This window comes from Lepidochelys kempii, chromosome 11 (assembly GCF_965140265.1).
Source record: "Lepidochelys kempii isolate rLepKem1 chromosome 11, rLepKem1.hap2, whole genome shotgun sequence".
NCBI classification, from domain to species: Eukaryota; Metazoa; Chordata; order Testudines; family Cheloniidae; genus Lepidochelys; species Lepidochelys kempii.
The window spans coordinates 51,472,776-51,498,546 of record NC_133266.1 but is presented as its reverse complement, the minus strand read 5'-3'; the positions used below and the strand labels follow the sequence as shown (position 1 = coordinate 51,498,546).

Sequence of the window (25,771 nt, the reverse complement as noted above, 5' to 3'; positions counted from 1 at the left end):
GCCATGTATCCTGTAGATTAGATTGCTCTCCCTGCTCTAGGGAGTAGGATGTTAACAGTTCTTGCTCATCCACACTGCTGTTGTGGTCAGTCTTTGTCTTCTTACATTTCCCCACCCAACCCATCCTGCCAATGAAAGAGCTGACCACAGTCTGGTTCTCTGGCAGTCAGGCACACTGACAGTGCTCAATAATAAATCATCATCATTGTAGCAGATTGGTGGGTCAGGCATGAATATATCTGGGGGAGGAGTGGAAGGTACTATTCTCTTGCTGTATTTGGAAACTTGTGCATTATTCAGCATATCTCGTAGAGATGAGCTTATTCTGCTTCAGTGGGAACTCAGACACATGGCTCTTCCCATCAGCAATGGGACTGATTTATGTAACTTCCCACACATTGCTATGCAAATTTGTCCCTAGTATAGCTAAATTAAACTTAAGTGGTGGTGATAAGAGATGGAGTTTCATTTTCCTCTAACTTTTTGTGTGTGCTTTCATTTGCATTTTTAGGGTGAAGCCGGACCAACTGGCCCAATGGGTCCAACAGGCCCTCTAGTGAGTGTTATTTGCAATGTTTGCAATTGGATTTTCTGTTCTGCTTAACGTGTAGCTATGAGACTGCAAACACCGATCCCTTATTTTTTGTCATAAGAAGCCTGTAATGCATTTAGGAGTTAAGTTTTGTTGAAAACCATGTCTTTCAGAGCTAAATTCTGTGCTGGTGTAAATGGGTGCAACTCCATTGTAGTCAGTGGAGCTATGCTAGTTTTATACCAACAGAGAACCTGGCCCATTGTGTTCCATTGTTCCCCAGAACTGAGGCCATGTAAGTACATTGCCAGTAACTGCAGTAAATCAGAAAATTAATTCAAATCTGAATTAGGTTTTGGTATGATCTTTTCCCCATTGTGATTAACCCCTATATACCCTTTAGGCCCATCCTGATTCTTTATACGAAAATATTTTAATATAATGAAAATCTCAAAGTAGGTCACTTTGAGTCAATAATTGAAATTATTTCAGTTAGAAAAATATTAGCAAAGAAAACTACAGACAGATGATTTTTGAGTTTGTGTGTAGAATAAACATGTGGGGTGAGGAGTCTCTTCTCTCTGGCAATCTCAGAATGCTTTTACTTAGCTGGTATTTAGGGCATCTGTAAAACTATAAGCATTAGTGGACATAAAGGCATCTGGTTTTGATGTGTTATCCTGTGTGGTGCAGAATGTAATATCTCTGAAATGGATCTCAATTAGTGAATCAGCCGTAGTAAATGGGATTGAGTATTGACCCTCAGTGAGAGAATTTAATATGTAGAGAATTTAGTCTTTGTGTGGCTGAATTTGAAATAAAGCTACAAATGGAAAAGAGAAATTACAGAGCAATTCAGTTCCCTTGGGCAAAACTTGTAAGGCTGACCGAGGACATAGATTTGCTTCAATTTTATGGGCACCATAGACCAGGGTAATTACTAGCAGAAAAAACAGTGGTCTAATCCTGTAACACTTAGTCACATGAGTAGTTCTTAGTCATTCTTGTATTCTTATAATCATGCTGTCTTTGAAATGTTTGGCACCAAATTTCATCAGTGGGAGCAAGACTGAACCCAGTGGAATACCTCTTATGAGGAAGGCTTGTCAGGTCAGACTTCATTACTCTATAAGTTCTGGAGTAGGAGTGCAATGAAAAGTTTTTATTGAAAGAAAAAGGAAAAATCAGAGACGTTTAAAAGAAAACTGAAGAAATGTCTATACTACGGTTATTCTGAAAAAAACAGTAACAGTGAACTCCTGCATTCCACTTCTTATTATTCTCATACAATAAGTATTAAATTAAAGCGTTTTTCTGTTCTCTTTCCATAGGGTCCTAGAGGAATGTCAGGAGAAAGAGGGCGAATTGGACCACAAGGCGCTCCTGTAAGTGGATTTGAGGTTTTGCTGCTGTCCGTTAGCCCTACTGCTGTGCTTTACTTGTTTTATCTAAATTACAGTCACGTTTCTTCTTTCAAGTTTTGAGCTTGCAAAAATTTACTAATGAGTGAGTAATTTACTCACTCTCATGCTCACATTTACGGCCCCCCCCTCCACAGGTAATCCCTTTATAGTCCAAGACTACTGCAAGAACTGAGTACAGATTTGCAGATCAGAGCCATAATTTACATTTAAAAAAGCAACAGTATCTTTAAGTTACAGACATTAATTGCTATATTTTATTAACATAGGTGCCAAGAATAAACTGGATGCATGGGGTGACACTGAGAAGAACTGTACAAAATTGTTAAATATGTTCACAACGTTTTTCATCAGTTTTGTGATCCAGAAATTACATTTTTGGTTTATAAAATTTCTGTGAAAAATCAATTTTCACAAAAACTTGCAAAATTTGAAATTGTATAAGTTTCTGATGCAAATTGATTTTCAGCGAAAAAAAAGCCCCTTAAAATGAAAATTTCAAAAGTAACCTTCTTTTAGTTCAAAATAGAAAAAATGGTCTCACTAAAAACAAAAAAGTGAACTTTCTTAAGTACTTCATGATATGGGACCATCTCTGAAAAGAAATGCAAAAGAAATGTAGTTTTATATTTTGTTTCAGGTTTTTTTTTCACATCTCTACTCCTGGCATTTATGAGTCTAGTGCAGTGGTTCTCAATCTGTTTACCATTTTGGGCCACATATACAGCTCTCAGTGTGTTATGTGGGCTGCATCCACACACTATATATACTACCTCTATGGCCCTGAGGATGTCACATGGGCTGCAGCTGTGTGCTCATTGGGCTGTAAGTGTCCCGCGGGTTGAGAATCACTGGTCTAGTGTGTACTACTCTTCACAATAACAAACATGAACTCCTGGCCCCATTAAAATCACTAGCAAAAGTCCCATTGACTTCAACAGGCTGTGATTTCACTCTAAAACTCTTCTGTGTCCATTCTGTGATGGATTTATGGACCAGTATAATTTAAAGACAGTTGTAAATTAGCTCCTTTTACAATCACTAATATTCAAGGACAGAGTTTAATAAGAATTCCTATAAATGTACTGTGGCTTGTCTATCTTTATGTCTAGGGTGGACGGGGTTCGCATGGTATGCCTGGGAAGCCTGGACCAGTGGTGAGTTACTTTCCTTGTTCCCAGTGTTATGATCTTCCTTTGCCTCCAGACATCCTTTAACCAGAAGGATGAGTAACTGTTGCCATTTTTTAGTCTGGTAATTGAAGGCAATTCCTCAATATCTTTGAATGATTCCTGATAATGCCACAAAATTATTAATCACAACTGTGGAGATGTGTGCTCTGAGAGCTAAATCACTAAGATTTTGCTTCCTTTCAAGTAAGTGATTTTAAGTAGTGAGTAGGCTGGTGCTTTGTTCATCATCCCTCAGGGAACTGATGTGCTGCTACATTAATACAATGGAATCTAGATGCAAAAAGATTAAGCATTTTAGAAATACGTATTATAATAAAGAATCATTAATAAAAAGTTGTCTTTCTTTGCAAATAAAGATGTCAAAGGAATTTATACCAGTTCTCAGTAAGATGTAATGAATTTCACTAATAACAGAAAGATGTGAATTTGCTACCTCAAATCCATAAGGACTATGTATTTTCAAAACTTATAAGGATATGTAGCCCTTTTTTTAGAAGAAGTCATACACTGAGCTGATGAACCAGAAACATACACAAATGTATTACCAGCTGATAAACTGCCTCCTTGAAAGATCAATTTATTACAAAAGACTAATGTCATTTATATAGAAGTTTATCAAAACTTAAAATAATAATTTAACTTTTCAATTCATGATTTACACGTAGTTTTGTTACTCAGAACAGGTATTGTAAAAAGTTTTCAGATAAAGAAAATACAGTTTAAATATATTAAAAGGTCAGTGTGGCAGTTAAAACTAAGGATTTTCATATAACAAGTGACTCTGGTCCCAATCCTACAAACACTTATGGACAAATGTTTAACTTAATGCATCTGAGTACCCCACTGAAGAATATCTAGAAATCAGTGAGATTACTCGTATGTGTAAAGTTAACCACATGCATAAGTGTTTGCAGTTTTAGGTCCTATAGTATTATTTACTCATTTATACTTCATCACTATAATGTTTGACAGATTTCCACCAGAAATATACTTCATTCTTTTTTTGCGCATGTCACTTGACAAAAACATCTGCCAAAGTAATTGCTTATTGATACAAAATGTGATATGCCTGTATGCTGAATCTTTGTTCAGTATGAGGCACACTAGTCCAAAGTTACAATTTTCACTGTTTAAGTACATAGTCTTTCTTCCCTAATGATACTGTGTAGGCCTGGCATGAACAGTGCTAGAAGAAGTAAGGAAAAGAAGTAACAAAGCTGAGGTTAACAGTGGACAAAGCATAAACTCACAATTCGCCTTGTAAATAACATTCAGTTAGTGGATTAAGAAGTAGTGAGAAGAGTAATGTGTGATAAGCTTGCAGCCAGAGCGTTGCTTACAGCTCATGGACAGTTCATGATCTGTAGAGGGATTGGTTACAAAAATTAGTAGGCCAATCATAAAGTGTGCGATGCAACATTTTAACCTATAGTATTAAGTTTGAGTGCATATATAAGCTGATTCATGATTATGTATGTTGGAGATGTGGTGCACCTTAACCTAACCCCCTACACCTGAGCCTGATCATCTCAGGTGTAGCTTTATGACATTATATAAAGAAACCTCTGGGACGAGTCCAGGTTTGAACAAAATTTTTGGATTCGTGAGAACTGGATAAGGTGTTCTTCCACAACTAGATGAGATGTTCTGGATATGCCAAGTGCAAAAGGTCTCAGAGGGAATCCCAACATGCTGCTGTGAGGAAACAGTATTTGTCCATGTGATACACAATAGACTGTACTGTTGTAAACTCCATTAACCAATAATTTACTATGATAGAAGTTCAAGCTGAGAGTGTAGATAGCTGCCAAGTTCAGTTATCTGGTACATCCTACAGAGAAGGATACCACAACTATTACAGTACTTTAAAAATAAAATATTTCAAAGATTTTTCATGATTGTAAAACAATTCTATAACAGAAAAAAATTGAATCTCAAAACAATTCTGAAATTCTAGATGAAGTATAAATATTTCAGTGGACTTCCAACGTGAGCTCAAACCCACTGGGCATGACATCTGGTTGGCTAGCATATCTGGTACATTCCCTAGCAATCTCATAGGGAGATGCAGAATGCTTAAACATGATCTCTCTGGAGAAAGTGCTATCCAAATATATGATGAATTGGGTAAGTACAAAGAAATATGTCATAATGCTAAACTTATCGTTGCAACAAGAGAGATTTGGCAGACAAGTGTTCATGACCCAATAAATTGGGATGTAGCTTTTTCATAAATACATTAAATTAGCTGTTACAGCAGTGCTTTAGCAATTCACTACAAGGTCACTGGCAGAAAAGTTCTCCATAATTAATAGCCTTTGGAACAGATTGTTCTTACTGGGTTTGTCAGTAAAAGCTTTGTTACATAAAACATTCTTTCTCAGTATACATCTTGTTCTCCAAAGAGGGTGAAAATCCAGCCAAAGACAAAGAAAGGGAAATCATTTGCGAATACACAGCTGTACTCAATATTTATGACCACTGTATACTACTATCCAAAGACTACATAATCTAGAAGGTGAGAGTATATCACATGTGTTCAGCCCACCCAGCACTATAGCAACAAAAAAGCAGTATTAGTCCACCGCTTGGTTGACTCTACATTATACTTGACATCCATGGAACTTGTGTGTCCCCAGTGGATTTTCCTGTTATTTTTGGATGCAACTGTGTCAACTATCTTACTCATTTTGGACCATATATCTCCGCTGATCTTCACACAGAACTTTCATGGGCAAGAGTGGGATTTCCTCAGTATTTTGATGCCTATTAACATAATTAAAATATGTTTTGGAAACATTTGGATTTGCATGAACAGATCAAAAGCCATATAGGGCCCAATCTGCACGTTCTAAAGGGGTTTTCCCCGGTATAGAAAATAAAGGCAGGAGTATTGGAGTTGTTGATCATAAAGGGCTTGTGATTTGAGTGATTATGGGTATCATGATTAAGGCTAAGATTTTGTCACAGGTATTTTTAGTAAAAGTCACAGACAGGACGTGGGCAATAAACTATAAATCTTGGAAGCCTGATCCCTGCCATGTGTTGGGCTGACAGCTGGAGCTTTCAGGCGCCAGGCTGAAGCCAGAGCCACACCACGTGAGAGGCTGGAGCTGAAGCTGAAGAAGTCACAGAGATCTGTGACCAAATCATATCCTTAGTCATGATTGACAGAGATTCTGATACAATTATTAACTTAGTACTAAATCAGAATATAAGTAAGATACAATGCTCTGTTAATGATATATTCCCTGGCTGAATAGTTTTGTTGACAAGTCTGATGGAGTGCAATGTTACAAAATAGATTTAATCTTTGATTAGTGTATATATCTAAGTTTTGTTTAGCTATTTGTAATATTGTCGGATACATCATCATCTGTTGCACAATATGCAGAGATTTTACAAATAGAAAGTTTGATTGGAAAATCAGTGATTTTTTGATTATCTTTTCTTTTTAGTACCTTTTAACAGTAGCTTGAGCATAACGAAGAGGAAATAGTATATTTGTAATGAAAACTGAAACTCAATCTTGATTATTGTTTGGAGGTTGACAGATGAACCAAGAGCTGTAACATTGATAAAGTCAGTAAAAAAGTACTTAATTCAGTGGTACTCAGACCTCAGTAGTTTGGGAGCCAAACTACCGATCAAGAGTACCCAAAAGAGCCAGAGTAGTGTGAATTCATATATATTTTATTCTCATAGCAAAACAACTGATCGAATATTATTATATCAACTACAATTGATTAATAACATAATAAAAGCATCCTAATTGATTAAAGACTTAGATTGGTTAATAATTAAATCACACAGTGTTTTAATATCATGTGCTGCAAGGAGACCCATTAAAGAGCCACTTGCAGCTCGCGAACCGCAGTCCGAGTATCATTAACTTAATTAAAACATTGCATTGATGAGTGGTATTCAGTTCATACCACCTACGTCATCTACAATATTTATAGAACTGGTTTCCTCTTTTTTATGAGGCAATATGTATTGTGACTGGTGTTGCATTTAAACCCAGGAACTCCATTTGCATAGGCCTTCATCAGTGTTTAGGCTACTAGTTTTGTGATACCGACTTTGGAAATATCAACTCATGTATTTTGTTTGTTTTTTTGTAGGGACCACTTGGTATAATTGGTTCTCCTGGTTTTCCGGGTCCTCCTGGGGTAAAGGTAGGAAAAGCTGATTTTTTTTAGTCTGTTTGACTCTATTAATTAGATCTTCATATGCCCACATTTAAAGAGACTACCTTTGGCATGTGGCATTCAGCTTCACAAATGAAAAGGTCCTTAAGAGGTGACTGCATTTCACTTTTAATTAACATCTGGAGATAGAAGCTCGAACGAGCAGCTGTGATGAAGCAGTAGTCTTTGACAGAATACGGCCATGGTCATAGGTGAGAAACTCAAAGATAAGTGTGAAAAATGGGTTTAACTGCTGAAGCAACCCTTAGAGAGACCAGGTGGGTGAAGCAAGATCTTTTATTTGACCAACTTCTGTTGGTGAAAGAGACAAGCTTTTGAGCTACACAGAGCTCTTCTTCATTAGAATATTATGTTAAACCATAAGGTTGTGAAATCAACTAGCTTGATAGAGTTGGATCTGTGGATCCATCCCCCAGGAAACTTAGACACCTGCAGGAAGTAGCAGTTTTAATGTGAATTGGCAATATACCTCAGTTACCATGCCATAGAATAATGAACGAATGATACAAAGAAAAGAGGTCGTAAAGCAGTTGTGCAAGGTTGGCCTCATCTCTTCTTCCCACATACCACCCCAAACATCCTTTAAACCTCTATAAAAGAGGTGTTTTGGCTCAAAGAATGGGAACAGATTAAAACTTTTCTTAACTTCCATTTGTTAAGAGTGATGATTTTCTGGTACTCCTTATAGTTTGGCCAACATACACGATATTTAGATTACCATGACAGCATTAACGTAACAATAAAAATCAGCATTTATTTTAGATTGTTTAGGGTTTTTTTAAGCCTCATTTTTGCTTGTTCTCTTCTTATCCTAGTGGTGCTTGTTCTGGTTTCCATATAATTTATAATCAGCTGATGGCATGACATTTAGACACAGTAGAAATTTTAATATGCTGGTCTTGATTCAGCTCTGATTGGTGACTTGAAGTTTCAAGGAGTTGCTACTTTCCCTTTCTGTATGTTTTTCTTATGAACTTTGTAAAAGGAATATGTAGGAGATAAATTAGTAATGTAGGACTATCTCATGGATTTGCCATGAGCCTGGTTGAGGGGTTACAATGTTGTTGTGTTGCCACAGAAGCAGATTGGAAGGTAGATTGTGATTCCGGCAGAGTGAAGGCAAATTCTACAATCAGCAACTGCTGAATGCCACTACAATATCCTAAAGAAAAGGATCAATGACTTCCCTAAGCTCCACCATCGTCAGGGGTGGGTGGAAGGGAAAATCTTGCTGCAGTAGGAGGAGAGACAGAATGGCCGTGTACTCCTCCTTCAGCTCAGCCTAAATGGAAATGGTAGACTCAGTTTCCTTACTCAGAGAGCTCTTTAGAGCCAGAGTAATGACTAACTGCATGGCCCAAAACTAAGCTGTATCATGATTGTTTAGGAGGGGCTATAAGCAGTGTCCCCTCTAATTTTTCCCACCATGTGCGGAATGAATTTTGTTATGTGCACCAATGTGAAGGTGATGTGTGATTCTGCACATAACAAAATTCATGTGGTGGGGGTGGGGCCGAGGAGTGTGGGAGAGGGCTCAGGGCTGGGGCGGAGGGTTGGAGTACAGGCGTGTGAGGGCTCCGGCTGGTGTTGCGGGCTCTGGGGTGGAGCTGGGAGTGAGGGCCCCAGGGCTGGGGCAGAGGGTTAGAGTATGGGGGTGAGAGGGCTCCCGGTGGGGGTGCGGGCTCTGGGGTGGGACTGGGGAGGATGGGCTTTGGGTGCAGGAGGGTGATCCGGGGCTACAGCAGAGAGATGGGACTCCCCCCAGCTCTCTCTCCCTGCAGCAGCTCCTGGGTTTGGGGGGAGAGGCGCCTCTCCTCGCCGCAGCAGCTCCAGGGCTAGGGCCGCAGCATAGGCACCTCTCCTCCGGCAGGTCTGGGCTGGGGCTGGGTTCAGGCCATGCTGCCCTGGCCGTGGCTGGGTTCGGGCCACGGCAGGTTGGGGGGCTGGGCTAGGTTGGGACCGGGGGAGGGGAAGCATATAGGGAACTTAGGCTATGAGATCCTGCATTTATCTGAGAACCTACCCCAGCAAATCTAATCCATCTGCTTTGTGAGTTTTTGTGGAAGGCAGGGTATAGTGAAAGGAATACCTGAGATGTTTTCTTACAATGGAGTTCTGCAGCTATAACTGAGAGAAGAATATAGCCTACAGATAATTGCTGGTGATGCATAAGCTAGAAATATACAGCTTGACTCTCAGATCCCAGGCTGAGTTTGAGGCACTGTCAGAAAAATAAAACAAATTTTTTGCATGTAAAGTGCGTACATTTGATATGAAAATCATTGAGAGACAATAAACATGGGACCTCACAATGACAAATTCACTTTAAGGTCCGATATCTTATTACCTGTCACCACTAGAAATTAATCCTGTACATGAACAGAAAATCTATCCCTTAATACAATACCTTAAGAGTTGGAATCCCCCATATTTTATGAAACTATTCAAATTATAGTGTCAAAGAAAGGCAAGGGTCTTATATACACTGACCAAATGGCATTTAAATCCTCCTGTATGAAGTGCTAACACTGTGTCATGGAAAACGAAAAGGCTATATAAAACTCCATACTTCACATCGAAAAATTCTGCAGAAATATAGTAAAACTAAAATTGTAATAAATATTTTGGTGGGCCATGACGCACCAGGGGTTCTGTGTTGAAGTCACCCTCACAACCTTTGCAAAGGATCGATGGATGGTCATCTCCTGCTCCAATGGAAATTCACACCATGCTCTGACACAGTTGCTACCATCTCACTTGTTGTTTTTTTCCTGTTCAATTTCTGACCCTCTTTATTTCTTTTTCTCTTCCTCACCTCATCCTTCTCTCTTTTTTCTCTTCCCCCTCTTCTATGCTTGTGTCTTCTTGTCTATGTTTTTCTTCATTGTTTTAAGGTTTTTTTTTTAAAACTCTTTTTCTGGATTTGTTTTCTTCCCATTTTAGTTATTGTCATGCTTCTCAAAATGGCCATTGTAGTCTTTGTGGGGTTGGGCTGCATTTGCTCTGATGGCTGAGCTGGAAAGGGAGACTTGGGTCAGTGGATAACTGTCTGAGCCTCCAGCCCTGTATGTGAGCTTGCTTTGGCAGCATTCAAGGAACTGCTCAATATTTTGCCCCTAGCCCTGGGTTTGAAGAAGACCCAGACTCATGCAGTCTCCCCATCCTCCTTTCCCCCAGAACTGCTCCTCTCCTATATGTTGAATCCCCACAAGTGGTAGGAATATTATTATTCAGTAAAAACATCTCTCTCTATTAGCTAGGTAGCCAAGCTCAGCAGATGTTATATGTTGTTTATACTGTTGGCAACATTCAGAAAACAATTCTCTGGAAACAAGGCTAATACAGCCATCTGTATAATGTATTAGACTAAATTATAATCCTTTTAATGCATGGCAGAAAAAATACAGCAATGGCTAAACAAAACAAAGCATCTAAATAAATGTTTGAAAGAGCTGACAAGGGAAGAAGCAATAGGATTTTTTTTTAATGGCAGAGCTACTTTCAGGATTGGATTCTCAGGTTGTGTAAATTGGTAAAGCTGCATTGAGCTCAATGAAGCTACGCGGATTTACACATGCTGAGGATCTGCCCTTCAGTCCTGAAGATACAATTTTAGTGTAGCATCAGTTAAAAAAGGCAGTTGGCCCACAAAAGGATAAAATTGAGGACATACCAGAGTGAATTGCCATACCAGAATAGATCAGTAGTCCATTTAGTATCACAGGTTTTTTCTGATAGTGGTCATTACTGCATAATACATCTGACCACTTTTGATTATAGCAAGCACAATCAGTGCCTACCATATTCCTGTGTTTAATTCTTTGTTAATATTAAGTGTTTGTATCAATATAGTCCTGTAGCAGTGAGCTCCACGGGTTAATTTATACTGTGAGAAGAAGCATTTCTTCTTATCAATTCTAATTTACATAAAGTTTTAAGTCTCACCTGCAAACAGAGCAAACAAAGACTATAAAATCAACCAATATTGACATGTTGATGGGTTTTTTTGGTATGGGTTTCTTTCTGTTGTGCTTTCCCCCCGTAATATGTTGGTGGTGTGTTTTGGATAAATTATACTGGCTACCATGCTGTTTCTGCTCCAAAAGAAAGGTACTTTGTTTATGTATAGACTAGGGGGCAAATTGTGGTTTCAGTTTCAATGCTATAAATCCAGGCAGAATTAGGTTCTTATATGTGCAATATGTTTTCCTAATATTGAAGTATATGTGAGCTTCGGTCCCATTGCTATCTATTCCATGCACTATTCCCTGTTAGTTATTATGTGTTGCTTTTAAAAAAAATAATTCAATAACTGATTGTTTTCTCTTGTGAAACATTAGGGTGAAGCAGGTCCAACGGGTGCACGTGGCCCAGAAGGTCCTCAGGGACAAAGGGGTGAAACAGGGCCATCAGGTCCAGCAGGGTCACAAGGTCTTCCTGTAAGTTCATCAGGCTTTGGATGCTTGTTTCACTGATTGCCTGCACACTGTCTACCTGAAGCCAGTGGTACCTTACTATTGTAAGAGTTCCAGAAGTATTTTTAGAAAGGAAATACTTGTCTTCACGCTATTTGTATTAAAAATATCTTTTAGATAGATAACTAAAAAACACTTGCAAATTAAATGTTACACAGGCTGATGGAAACTGTGACCCTTCAAGCACTTATGCTTCAGCTTAACTTTAAGCAAGTGAATAGTTCCATGGAATTTCATGCTTAAAGTTAAGCACACATGTTTACAGAATCAGGGTCAAATAGTGAACTTTTGCACTGTCTACATACTAGCCTTTATTATCTGCTCCTGAGAGGAGGCACAAATATGTGACTGACAATATATTTTCATTCCTCCATTGATATGCTCATTAGAATTTGTTATAATGATCTGTATGCTGTTTTTAGGGGACTGTAGGGACAGACGGTTCTCCTGGTGCTAAAGGCCAAACAGTAAGTAATCAAATCAACTGTATAAGGAATTTTGGTGATGGATTCCTTTTTTAATTTCAGCGTTTCATGCTACATACCTTTTCACACTAATGTCTCTTTTGTAGGGATCTCCAGGTACTTCTGGCCCACCTGGCTTAGCAGGTCCACCTGGTTCTCCAGGACCACAAGGCAGTACTGGTCCTCCTGGCATCCGAGGCCAAGCGGTAATAATTTGTCACCATGGAAATGACAGTATTTAGCAACGATGTAGTTAAGGAAAGCTAATGTAGTGATTAGCAGTGAGACTTCTTCATTTCCAAGCAATACGATGAAATCAGTAGACTAATGAATAGGAGTGAATATACCAAGACTTGGTTCTCATTAATTCCTTTTGTGTATTCTGAAATACAGAATTTTCTTTCTTAGGCCCCAGTCTTGAATTTGACTGTGGAGAGGCAGAGACCTGTGCACAAAGCCTCACTGGCTTCAGTGGTCAGAGGCTCATGTGCCTACTTGCTTGGAGTCACCTGTAGAATCAGAGCCTTAATTAGTATTATGAATACGTAATTACAGAGAAACAGACATATTTACAGAAAGCATAAACTATCATAAATGTATTAAAATGTTACTGTAGTTAGTCTCATAGAAGGTAGTAGTTTTCTGATGCCAAACATAGTCCAAAATTATTCAAGAAGTAATTGTGCTTAAATGCTTTATGCTTTTATAAAAATCCTTTATCTCTGAAGTCTTCTGCAAATTAACCATTAGCAATCTGATTTGTTTAATCTTCAGCATATACTCTTTCACAGCATTATCAGCTGAGCAGTTTTGGAATAAACCAGTTTTAATGCCACTGAATATAATTACACAGTGAAACAGATAGTCATTTACAAAATGTAAAAAATCTGCAGTATATGGGACAGGCTCTTCGGGCTTCTGAATGTCAGCTGTTGGCCATAACGTGCCCGAGATGGTTTTTAAACTGGACAGGAAAATAAATGACAGTGCTTGGATCAACTTCTAAGGTTTTTATTCAGGCAAAAATTCTTACTGAAGTCAATGGGCTTTATGCTTGAGTGAGGACTGATTAAGGACGTCAGGATCAGGAGCTATTTGGCGTTTCCATGTGTGAACAACCTATCTATAGACTAGATTAGCAGAAGCACTGTCACATTTTTCATTTAAAACCACTGTACATAGGTAACTCAGGTCAGGCTGGTTGAATGGTTTGTGCAGATTAATGGTATTAATGTATTTGTTTTCAGGGAGACCCTGGTGTGCCAGGTTTCAAAGGAGAAGCGGGTCCCAAAGGGGAACCAGTAAGTCTTCGAATTTTTTGTAATAAAATCAAAATTAAAAAAAAAAAAGAACGATACGTGCGTTGCTGTGCAGACCACAATACTATATTCATTGAGACATATCTAGTATTACCTCTCATTATTGGTTTTGACCTGCAAGTAATGGCCATGGAACACCCTGGTCAGGTTCTGCTGTGAAAAAGGGGCAGGGCAGGTCCTTTGAATCCATGACAAGGTAAATCCTTCAGCCAGTTATCCCCTGGACTCAAGTTTGAGGAGACCACAGCACAACAAGGAAATACAGCATTCCCTGATGCTTTATGAGCAGCCATGGAATGGATCTCCTCCAACTTCTTGGTCTTGTAAGGAAATCAGTGGTCACAGGTGCTCATGGACACAGGGTTGTGCTCTAACAACAATAAACCTTTTAAGGAAAGATATTAAAAATATGTTGAATAGAACTGAATGTAGCATAGGTTGGTAGCAATGTAGACCACAGCATCTCACAATCTACTCCAAAGTTGTAATATAAATATTGCATTTGACAAGTCCCCAAGGGAGTCCACATATGAGAACTCTGGAAGTAGCAGCTGTCCATCGGAAAACTCTGAGCCATGTCCAAAAGGAATGAGCAAAATTAGCTTAAGTCAGCTCTGTCCACCCATCAGGGTCCCATTGCTGAGTCAGCAGCACTTTTTGATCAGCAAAATCAAATGATGCTGGTAGACCTGATAGTGTTAGCATGGATGTTTGGCCTCTATTCGTAGCTATGAGAAGACAGTCCTCAACATGGCCAGCACCATCTCGGAGCCATATGAAGGCTGAATGAAAAGATTATTAGCTTTAGCAGAGCCAGGTTCAGTTGTAGCTGATTTGGCAATACATTCTTAATATTTTTGCTCTAGTAAATGATTAGAGAGAGGATAGTAGTCAGCAAAGCTGTCAATATTGACAAATCCTTTCTTGAACATTGGCTGGACTTACTACAATTTTTTTTGAGGGTGTCTGGAAGAATGTCCTTTTAGAGAGAGGCATTGATAATTTCTGTCAGCTGTGGGGCTGGTAAATCTCAATTCCATCTGTCAAGAATGAAAATTGTGTCCGTATCAGAGAGTCTATGTCATTTAGCCAAAGTCCATCAGGGACGATGGCATGAGGATTCCATGTGCAGAAGAAGTGCAGGATTTACACCAAAGAGATGGATTGCAGAGAAGAGATCTGCAGGGTGAATCAGACAGAAAAACGTTACCCTTAGTTTACTATTGTGTTGTGTGGATTCCATAACCATACAGGTTCTTTAAATACAGTAATTAAATACTGATTTCCTTAATGCCACTTGCCTAACGATTAATAAATACCACAATGACAAATAATTGGATCCTATACAAGCAGTCAGATGATTGTGAGGCACAATGTAGTGCCAAATTTCAGAATTACCATCCATTTATGGATAACTTCATGCTGAAATACTAGTTGATAAACATAGAAAAAGGAAAATCTGAATGGGAATAATTGCATTTTATAAGTGATTCAAAAAGAAATTAAAAAAAATCTAACTACCCAGTTTTGTTGTTCATTGTTTGGGAAAATGTTTATGGTTAACGTTGGAAGAAAGAGTAATTTATTGAGCCTTAAAAATGGTTAATTTGCTTTATTCTAAACAAGCAAATATTTTCAATAGGGTCCACATGGTCCCCAGGGTCCCATTGGCCCTGTGGGTGAAGAAGGGAAAAGAGGCCCTCGTGGTGATCCAGGGTCAGTAGGTCCGCCAGGCCCTGTTGGAGAAAGGGTAAGGAAGCCAGAAAAATAATTATATTAGTTAGAGGTGGCCTTCTCTCATGAAAGTCATATCTGACCTGGACCTGAATGTGAGCTCCCTTATAATTTGGGGCAGGCAGAGACAAACTTGTCTTTAATGACGGTATATTGACAGTTGTGATTTAGCATTGTTTCTTACACTAGTGATTTTATAACCTGATTTCTCTGAAGTGATAGCTCTCTTTTGTAATACACAGTAGGTTCTTTTCAGAAGTGGCCATGTGAGGGTGAGAATATTAAAATGTAGCATTATACCTTACTCATATTGAGTGTCATTTACTCCACTCTTGTCTTGGGTTTTTTTATTTGGGGAAGGAGAATGAAGCCTGGCATGTTACGTATTACTTTGGAGCTCAGCACATCATTTGGGCACTTGGTGTTTAGATATCACAGTGATAGGCACTTCAGAAATATGACAGATTGATAGCTTTTCCATTGACTAGAATCTTGTTACAGAAATAGTGTCGTTGATTTCAGTGGGGCTACTCACCAAGCTAAGGTGTACCAATCAGCATGAGTGACAGGATAGGAAAGAGGCCCTTAGATATTTGTCACTACAAAAGAGCATTTTGAAGGCACAGTAGCCAGTTGGAGGACAAGGATTTTGTAAGAAAATAAACTGAACTCCAAAACCCTATTGAACATCAGATTATTAATGATGATTTATGATATTTTTGCATAGGGTGCTCCTGGTAATCGTGGCTTTCCAGGTTCTGATGGCTTGCCTGGACCAAAGGTAAGCTGAGTTGGGCCCTTTTCCTCCCTTTCATGCATAAAAAATATATACAAAAGAAGATTGTAACTGAAAAGATAGGCTGCTGTGGGAAGTGAGGAGATCTGTTGAATGTTTGGAGGCAGGGCCAAAGGAAATGCCAAATGACAGTGGGTCAAGTCTTCCAAACATGCTGAGACCAGTGTTCTAAGGAAAAACATTGCTCTTCCTCTGAGTCTCAGGCCTTCCACTCTCCTTTTATGTCTCCAGCTTGATGCTCTCATGCTTGCATCATGATGTGTAAAAGCCACTGAGCAGTAACTACTTACATTGCATTTTACAATGTCTATTAAGTTAGTATTTGGAGAGGGAAGCATTCCTTGTAAAATAGCTTTCTTGACGTCTCCACTGGGAAGCCAGACCGATCCCCTTGTGTGTTGCCTAACAACTATATCACTTACTGACAAGTGACACAAAGATGTTTTAGTTTATTAGGTCCATCGATTATTACGTTCTAGATAGAAGTGCAAGAATTCTGAATTCCTTATGTTAATTAACTCTATACAAGAGACCATCTCTAAATAATATTAAGGATTTGGTTCAGAATACTTTGAAACTCCAGTTTTCAAAAATATCGATAGATGCTCTTGATGGAAGATGTATATTTTGCATTTACTTTCTCTTACTCTATTACATCTAACGTCTGACTAATGGTATTTTGATATCTTTTCCAGGGATCTCAAGGGGAGCGTGGTCCAGCAGGTTCTTCAGGCCCTAAAGGAAGCCAGGGAGATCCTGGGCGCACTGGTGAACCTGGCCTCCCAGGTGCCAGGGTAAGGAAATTATAAAAACAACATCACGTCATGAATTTGTATAGCACCTTCCATTCCTGAGGATGGCAATGTTCTTTTTAGGCAAACTGTTATACAAGCTTTGTTTATAGAAACCAAATACAGGGATCACTTCTTCCACCACTCTAATGCCTTCACCTTTGGAAGAGAAATATGAAACCTGATCTTGAGTTCAATGGTTCTGCTCATATGCAAAGTGAGTCACATGAGTATTTGCAGGATCAGAGCCCAAGGACCTGGTTCTGTTCCCCCTGAAGTCAAAGGCAAGAGTCCCATTAACTTAAAAGGGAGCAAGGTCTAGCGCTAAATTAGACATAGACAATGCAGTCCAGAGGAATGCAGGTATGTAAAATACGAGGTGTGCAGAAAACATAGGTTGAAAGTCAAATCTTTGTTACATTGATTAATTGTTTTTAATGTATTTGTGTAGTGTATGGTGAGCTGTCATTGAAAGATCCTGCAGAAGAAATGTTTGAGGAGGTTTTGGAATGTCCCATACAAGATAAAAAAGGAAATTCCAAGCATAAGGAGTGGCATGGAAGAAAGGTTGAGAGTGGGAGAAATAAAGGAGATGAACTGGTGGGACACTTGAGAGGAGTGTAGACAACCAGTGGGACAGTAAATAGGAGGAAAAGAGCAGAGATGCAATTAAAAATGAAATTCTGCAGAAACTTTGAAGATGAGGATGAGGAGCTTGACTTTGATGCAGTAGGTAAGGGGAAGCCCCTGGAGGGACTCAGAGAGGAGAATAACATGGTCGAGTTAAATGACTTTTCATTGGTCATACCATCTGACAGAAAAATATTGCAGTGTGATGTTTCGTTACTGAGCACACTTTCTGAACTCATTTACAATCCTTGCCATATTTTAGGATCATGTACACAGGTTATATCAATTGTTATGTTATCCTATTTTTTTAGGGTCTCACAGGAAATCCAGGTGTTCAAGGTCCTGAAGGAAAACTTGGTCCTTTGGTAAGTAGTTTGTGACTGGGAGTGAGGAGGATGTATATAATTATTGGTCCCTTCAGTTGACACTGTACTCATTTGAAATTCTGCTCTCCTTGAAATTAGCCTTTTACTAATCCATGATTTCATAGTCTCTCAAGGTGCATAGGTCCTTCTAAATGCAGGCAATTGGAAGGCATTTAACATCTAAATGAGCCAGTGCAAATCATTTTCATTAGGCTTTATGTATGTTGCAGTATATGCTGAGAGTTGGCTATCTCAAGGAATTTAAACATTTGTGAGCTCAGGTTTGTTGGAAAGAAATATTTTTACGTAATTCCAATAATTACTAGCTATCTCCAATGAGCCTGTCTGTAATTGCTTTGAAGATGTTTGAAAGCTAGAATTGTCTCTTTGACATATACTTCAAAGACATTTTTAATGGAACATCCACAATGGGAAAAATAAAAGAAAGAAGAAATAAAGTAGAATATATAAATATTGTTCAAGTACTATTATGACTGTAAGTGAATAACAATACAAATGCTAAAGGTTAGAACATTTTAATATTTGAAAGGCTAGGTTAACATTGGATTAACCAACCTGAAAATGAAAAATTCTAGCACTAAGTTTCACTGTTGGATACACTAGAGTTCAAGTATCAGAGGGGTAGCCGTGTTAGTCTGGATCTGTAAAAGCGGCAAAGAGTCCTGTGGCACCTTACAGACTAACAGACGCATTGGAGCATAAGCTTTCATGGGTGAATACCCACTTCGTCAGATGCATGTAGTGGAAATTTCTAGAGGCAGGTATAAATACCTGCCCACTACATGCATCTGACAAAGTGGGTATTCACCCACAAAAGCTTATTCTCCAATATGTCTGTTAGTCTATAAGGTGCCACAGGACTCTGTGCCGCTTTTACTAGAGTTCAAGTAATCCATTTTTCGATACTCTTGTACAAGTCCTCTTTCCTATCTGTTCCTTCCTTTTCATAGATGACTAACAGGCAAACAGCACAGAGCCAGCCAATTATTGAGCTCTAACAGAATAGACCTATTCAGTACTTTGATACCATTTTAAGGCAATCATTCCCTCAATATAGCCTAAGGGTCCAATCCAGCTCCTATTAAAATAAAGTGAAAGACTTCTGTTGCCTTCATTAGGCTCTGGATCAGGCCCAGATAGAAGTGGGAGTTAGCTTTTTATTGGTGAACAAAAGTTTATGGGAATATAGTGAAGAATATTCATAATGTGATGTAATAAATGGTTTATATTTCTAGGGTGCGCCAGGAGAAGATGGACGTCCAGGCCCAGCAGGCTCAATAGGAATCAGAGGTCAACCAGGCAGCATGGGCCTTCCTGGGCCAAAAGGCAGCAGCGTGAGTACAGTGTCTGCTAATCGGTATCTAATTATCTAGCTTGCCTTAGTTTCAGAGCTAAATATATTTTTAGATGCATGAAAATATTGGGTAATTATAGCAACTTTCCCCACAAATTAGGGTGATCCTGGAAAACCTGGAGAAGCGGGTAATGCTGGTGTCCCAGGGCAGAGAGTGAGTATCATTGTTATTCTTTATATTGATTACACAAAAATATGTTTATTTGTCGTGTGTGCACTATACAATTCCTTTTTATTTGTTGTTTCACTGTAGGGTGTTCCTGGCAAAGATGGTGAAGTTGGTCCTTCTGGTCCTGTTGGTCCACCTGTGAGTCAGTTTTGCAATATACAGGATTATCTGTCTGTCTTCTTATATTGTACCCATCATTGTACTTTCTGAGCAGTCCCCAAGAGTAAAAGTGACAGTAAAAGTGTTTTTCTTTATTGATTTAGAGACCATTGCCATTGTGCACTGATTTTTGCCAAATAAAGTCAAAATTCATTCTGTTGCTCTTTAAAGCAATCTGTAAATTGTTGACTTATTTTTAATTTCAGCTTCATTAAGATCGAATCAGTTTAACATTATCCCTAGAAGAAATACAAGGGTTTTGTAAAGTCTACATATTCTCATCCTTTTGCCTTTCTTCCCCAGTAGTGGTGTATATATTTCTTAAATAAACTTTTACATTGAAAAGAGAGAACATTTGAACTTATGTTGTACCCCTCCCACCTTTTTCCCCTCACCTTATGCTCTATTTTGGATAATTGATTCTGCCACCCATACTCGTCTTACTGTATTAATGAAAAATTACCACTTAGCTAGTCGTATTGGTTCTAATGGGACTACTTGTTCAGTAAGGTACTGTTTGCTGTGAGTAAGAGTGGCGGAATCTGGCCCTGGATTAATTTAATGTTGAATATTTAATTACTTTATCAAATAAAAATAATGGTCTGAATAACAACACACCATTAGAGTTCAAATTCCAGATGAAACATTACTCGAATAATCTGTCCAGCTGTTTAGTTGCATGTGTCAAAGAGAGTTAAGAGAGTTTTTGAATTTGTTTTTTTCAAATATGTGAACACCTTCAGATTTTTGTTAACCTCCTGAGAAAGGACTATATGTTAACATTTTCTGCTGTGTTCTTTAGTGCTAGAAAGAAATGTGCATACAGCATATTACAATTGAATTCTGTGTATTTTCTCCAGCTGCTTTTCTGTTGTTGAAATGTTGATTAATGAACCTCACAAGTGAAAAATGCCTACAAAGAAAAACATATTGTACTCTTCAAGTAAATATGAAAAAATATCTATCTATCTATCTATCTATCTATCTATCTATCTATCTATCTATCTATCTATCTATCTATCTATCAGTTTACATTTGCATAGGCTTCCAGTTGTCTTGTTTAACACCTGTTGATTCCAAAGACACAAGTATATTACAAATTTACAAAAAATACACAATTTCAAGAATCAATTTTCTATTATGTACACTAAAAGAGGTATATATCTCTATTAAAATTTCTACTACCACGCATTTTAAAAATTGCAAGGGACAAAATTCTCAGCTAATGTAAATAGATGCAGCTGTCTTGAGTCCAGTGGAACTGAGTTCATTTATAGCAGCAGTTAATTGAGCTCAGAATCTTACAAAGGTACTATCTGGTCTTGACTAAATTTCATTTTTCAATTGAAATGGTATAAGTAATAGTAATAATAATAACAATAATAAGAAAAAAGTAGGAAACGTAATCTTTTCCCATGAGTACAATCAGGCAGAGAACATGTAGGTGGAATCTGGCCATGTCCCTACATTGTACAGTTTTTTTCTTTTGTCTAGGGTCTAGCAGGAGAAAGAGGAGAACAAGGCCCTCCAGGTCCTACAGGCTTTCAGGTATGTGTAACATGAGTTCTTTTACATAAATAAATCACACCCCTTTTTTTCCTTCTAATCTACAGAGATTTGATAAAGTGATGTTAAGCAAAGGTCTTCAGAATTTCTCAGACTAATTAGCACATCTCACGCACTATCAGCAGCTACATTATTAGCTATACTAGTTTTTGTTAAAAAGGGTTAATTACCATTTCTGTATGCCATGGATCATTGGCACCCAAGGAGCCTACTTAGGTTTGTCGGAATTGAAGATTTTCAAAGCCAACTGGTATCCAAGAGTTGAACAAATCAGTGGCTTTGATAGTCAAACCACTACCTCTTTGTATAGAAAGGTCTTATACATCTGCACCGTACACTCCTATTACATGTATAAATAAAGAGATGCTGTCCTCTCCTTTTATTATGGAGGGAAACAGTTTGATGCTTGGTTTCAGAGTAGCAGCCGTGTTAGTCTGTATTCGCAAAAAGCTACAGCAGTGCTCATGAAAGCTTATGCTCAAATAAATTTGTTAGTCTCTAAGGTGCCCCAAGTACTCCTTTTCAGTTTGATGCTTGTGTATCTGTACTTATCTAATTACTTCTGTTGGGATCTTTGAAGACATGATCCAGTGTATATATGACGACACAGGTCTTATTCTTGGTGTCCTATTTAAATTCTTCCACATACACAATGACCTTTCAATTTATTTTCTTTCAGGGTTTGCCTGGGCCACCAGGTCCTCCAGGGGAGGCAGGAAAACCTGGAGATCAGGTAACTTCTTTTGTAACTTAGTGAGTGTTTGCCAAGTTTTTCTTGCTTAATAAAATGATTTTACCTTCTTCTCCTATTTGATGTATTCACTTTCCAGTCCTTCAGGGGCTAGGTTCTCCCACTCTGACACATAATGAGTAATATCCGCAAAACGTCTGTGATGACTACTCATTGAGTAAGATCCTACTCAGCATGAGTAATGGTAGCAGAATCTGGTCCTCTGACTGCATTAGATTATCTCTTTTCAGCATGGAAAATCTGCATTCAGAATCAGCCATTGACATTCAGACTGCTTAGAACTGCTGGAATGAAAATGTTATCCTCTTGTTTTCTGTACCTACCAGCTTGTAGTATATAACGTTTTCCTTCTAACTTGTCTTTCTTTTCTCACCAGGGCGTTCCTGGAGATCCTGGAGCTGGAGGTCCATTAGGTCCAAGAGTAAGTATTTTCCCCAAGTATTGGCTATTCCTAGCAAGCCTCTCAGGTTCCATTATGATGCTGATACACTGGGCAATCTTGAAACATATAATTTAGCACATTTGTGCCTCAGTTTGCCTGTTAGTAAAATGATTATAAAAATATATCCATTTTTACCCACAGTTGGTGCTATGCAGCTAATCAATAACAATATGCTCATAGTCCTCAGTATTCTTGTGAAGCTCTGTTAAATAATGTTTGTAATGCATTTTGAGATCTTTGGATGGAAGGCACTCTATGCTGCATATGTACTTATTATAGTACTGTACCATTTTATGCACCTCAAAAGAGTCTTTTATTATGGCTAAAAGAATATACGTGGGTTTGTTGTTTGTTCAGCTCAGCATAAGCCATTTCTGAGCAGAAGCTCTCTAGTGCAATAGTACCGCATGTGTAATTGATTTGTTTCTGCCGAATGGATCTGCGTACGCCCGGATATTTCACATATAGCTGTTTTATAGGGAGAACGTGGCAATCCAGGGGAGAGAGGAGAACCAGGGGCAGCAGGACTTCAGGGTGAAAAGGGTATGGCTGGAGGTCATGGTCCTGATGGTCCAAAGGTAAATTACACAGGAAATGTGTATTCATTTAGTGATTTTATTTAAGATTTTGTTCAGCTGCAATGTTCTCAAGAGAGAGGCATCTTGTTTTCCTGAAGGCTCCAGGAGGACAATAGTCTTGCAATGTTAATCAAAGATATTCCAGTAGAATAACACTAATGTAAAGAAGGACACTAAAATATTGTTGAGAAATCAGAATTTTCATTCAGTGTATACAGACAAAGCTCCTTAAAATACAGGACTAAACATTTCTTAAAACTACCAGTGTGGTTTGCCTGTTTCAGTAGAACAGTATGAAACCATTTATGTAATATAGCACACTCAGTGGTGCTGCCTTTGTTCGGAGAATCTTGCCTATTTACAGTAAGTAACTGGGCAGCCCATATTGTTGCTATGGATACTTTGTGCTGCTCCACCAACACAGAGTAGCCCTGAGGCTGGTGTAGTTGGCCAGGAGAGAATCCCTTGGTAGTATAGAGCTGCCATAGCAGACCCTGTACCACCATGTTCTTTACAGAGGACATAAGAGGCACAGCTTGGAGGAAAGAGAGCACAACCAGGCCATCCCTGCCCTTGACAATCCCCAGGTCCGATAATTGGCCATTGGCAACTAGTGTAATGAATACTGATCTTATTTATTCCATGGAACCTGTCCACCATACAAGGATTCAGTTTGAGAAGGTTGCCTAGAGCCACTTCAGCATCCCTCCTCCATCCCACACTCCCGCAGCCCCATCCATTCATGCAACCAAGATTCATGAATAGTTTTTTCAAAACATGGGTGATAAATTCTAAAATCATTTAATAATTCAGCTCTGCAACTTTGTTTCCTGAAAAATGTTTGGATATGAACAAGAAAGAAGTTTAAGAGAAAATTGTTACTTGCAAGTGTCCTCCAGAGGCATACTCATAAGCATAGATGGTTCTTCACTCTAAAGACAAAGAGACCTCAACTTCATAGGAAGTAATTTGTTTTTTATTCATTTCAGGGTAGTCCAGGCCCCACTGGGACTCCTGGTGATCCAGGTCCTCCAGGTCTTCAGGGTATGCCTGGAGAAAGAGGTATTGCTGGAACTCCTGGTCCCAAGGGTGACAGAGTAAGTCTGTTTATCGTTGCTCCTTTAAATACTAAACAGAAGTACATCTCTCTTGATAATTCTGTAGTTGCACTGATATATAAATGACTTGGACTTTCTGGATACTCTCCATAGGGTGGTGTAGGGGAGAAAGGCTCTGAAGGTACAGCTGGCAATGATGGTGCAAGAGTAAGTAAACCCATTGCTCCTCTTAGAAATAGCTCCAAGTAATGGAGCTCCTAAGCAAGATAGTGTTTCTCAACTCCAAAAACAAACTATATTCAGCATCTAGACAATATGGGTTATCAGTTAGTTCCAGGAATTTAGAATATATGTTTGGAATGGAGAGGTGAGAACAAATCTTATCTCATCTTATCTTATCAGGAGTGTCTTCCCCACTGAAAGATACTGCAGAAAGGCAAGACACAGTTTAGAAAGATTAGGGACCCATTTTTACCCTTGACAATACCTATGCAACAACTTTTGAAGTCAGTGAGACTTGTGCATGCCGGTCTTTTTTTTAACTAGTTTTGCTCATTAATATATTTACACATACAAATAGAACTATCATTTACAGAGTGCAAAAATGCATGATATTTAAGGATGAGTACATTTCAAAATTGAGATGCAGTAGCAAATAGGAAGTTCATGCTAGTTCCATCATGCAGTCTGAAAGGTGTAGGCCTTAGAAAATTAAAACATAGTTAAAGTCCTTAGGTATATAATAATAAATAATTGTTAAAAAGGCACTCATACAGTTTTAAGCAAGCGGCAGACACCACTGATGTGGTTGACTTAATGTACTCGCTCTACACACACACACACACACACACACACATCGCACATCATTGGAAAGCTTATTATATCTACTTTAAGATGCAGTATGATGTGGAGCTCTCACATGGTGCTGTTACCATAGAAATGGGGAAAAACAATGATACCATCAAAACATTTAAATGACTGCTTGGAAATATTTGCGTTCTTTTCTATTAGTTTCATGACTGTATGTACTATTTCAAGACATGAAATTGGATTTCTTTGTGATCTCAAAGCATCATAACAGCAATCTAAAGGGTAAAACAAAATCTAATAATAAATTTGTACAGATATCATTTGAATGTAATAGTGCTGGTGACGTTTCTAGTCAACATCAGTATCATCAACTTGTTCCTCAGTGTGATCTCTGTCCAGAGTGCGTGGATTACTACAGTCTTCGTTGTGTTGGCATGTACACAGTTCTGTGCAGGGAAGATTGTTATGACTACCAGACCCTGTTGATTGTGCAGCAACTGCTGCTGGATCAAATAAGGTCTTGTAGAAGCTCAGATGCCATGGGCCCTTGAAGAATACAGGGAGTAGTTTATCATTCAATTTTTCCACCATGTTGCAATGGCGATCCAATATCCAATTTACCTATGAGCAGAGACTTCCAAATCTTTGTTTGCCACTATGCTCTTTTGTCATGGTCTTCAAAACTTTCCTTGCATAGTGGGAGTTTGGCCAGTGACTTGTCCTTTTTGATGGGTAGGCCCAAGCAATTCAAGTCACTGTGGGTCTCTTTTTCTTTCTTGCTCTGATCATGCAACACTGCTGCAAACTTCCTTATTGCGGAAATGGTGGCTTGTTCATCACTTTCTCCCAATTTGGCAAGGTCTTTGAAGCAGTAAGTTCCCTTTGTTTTAACAACATTAAACACAGATTTCCCCCCCCCCAATATCATTAAC

At 38.6% G+C, this 25,771-nt stretch overlaps 1 protein-coding gene across 1 annotated transcript in view; it reads left to right on the top strand.

Annotated features, from left to right (window-relative positions):
* Positions 1-25,771, top strand: part of COL5A2 (collagen type V alpha 2 chain) — a 173,644-nt gene that overhangs the window by 114,580 nt on the left and 33,293 nt on the right. The window contains exons 15-35 of the mRNA XM_073306133.1: positions 512-556; positions 1,864-1,917; positions 3,066-3,110; positions 7,271-7,324; positions 11,698-11,796; positions 12,255-12,299; positions 12,404-12,502; positions 13,544-13,597; positions 15,258-15,365; positions 16,077-16,130; positions 16,841-16,939; positions 17,878-17,931; positions 19,188-19,286; positions 19,407-19,460; positions 19,560-19,613; positions 21,129-21,182; positions 21,880-21,933; positions 22,328-22,372; positions 22,873-22,971; positions 23,961-24,068; positions 24,183-24,236. Of these exons, the coding sequence (XP_073162234.1) occupies positions 512-556; positions 1,864-1,917; positions 3,066-3,110; positions 7,271-7,324; positions 11,698-11,796; positions 12,255-12,299; positions 12,404-12,502; positions 13,544-13,597; positions 15,258-15,365; positions 16,077-16,130; positions 16,841-16,939; positions 17,878-17,931; positions 19,188-19,286; positions 19,407-19,460; positions 19,560-19,613; positions 21,129-21,182; positions 21,880-21,933; positions 22,328-22,372; positions 22,873-22,971; positions 23,961-24,068; positions 24,183-24,236 (1,431 nt within the window). The remainder of the gene's footprint in view (positions 1-511; positions 557-1,863; positions 1,918-3,065; positions 3,111-7,270; positions 7,325-11,697; positions 11,797-12,254; positions 12,300-12,403; positions 12,503-13,543; positions 13,598-15,257; positions 15,366-16,076; positions 16,131-16,840; positions 16,940-17,877; positions 17,932-19,187; positions 19,287-19,406; positions 19,461-19,559; positions 19,614-21,128; positions 21,183-21,879; positions 21,934-22,327; positions 22,373-22,872; positions 22,972-23,960; positions 24,069-24,182; positions 24,237-25,771) is intronic.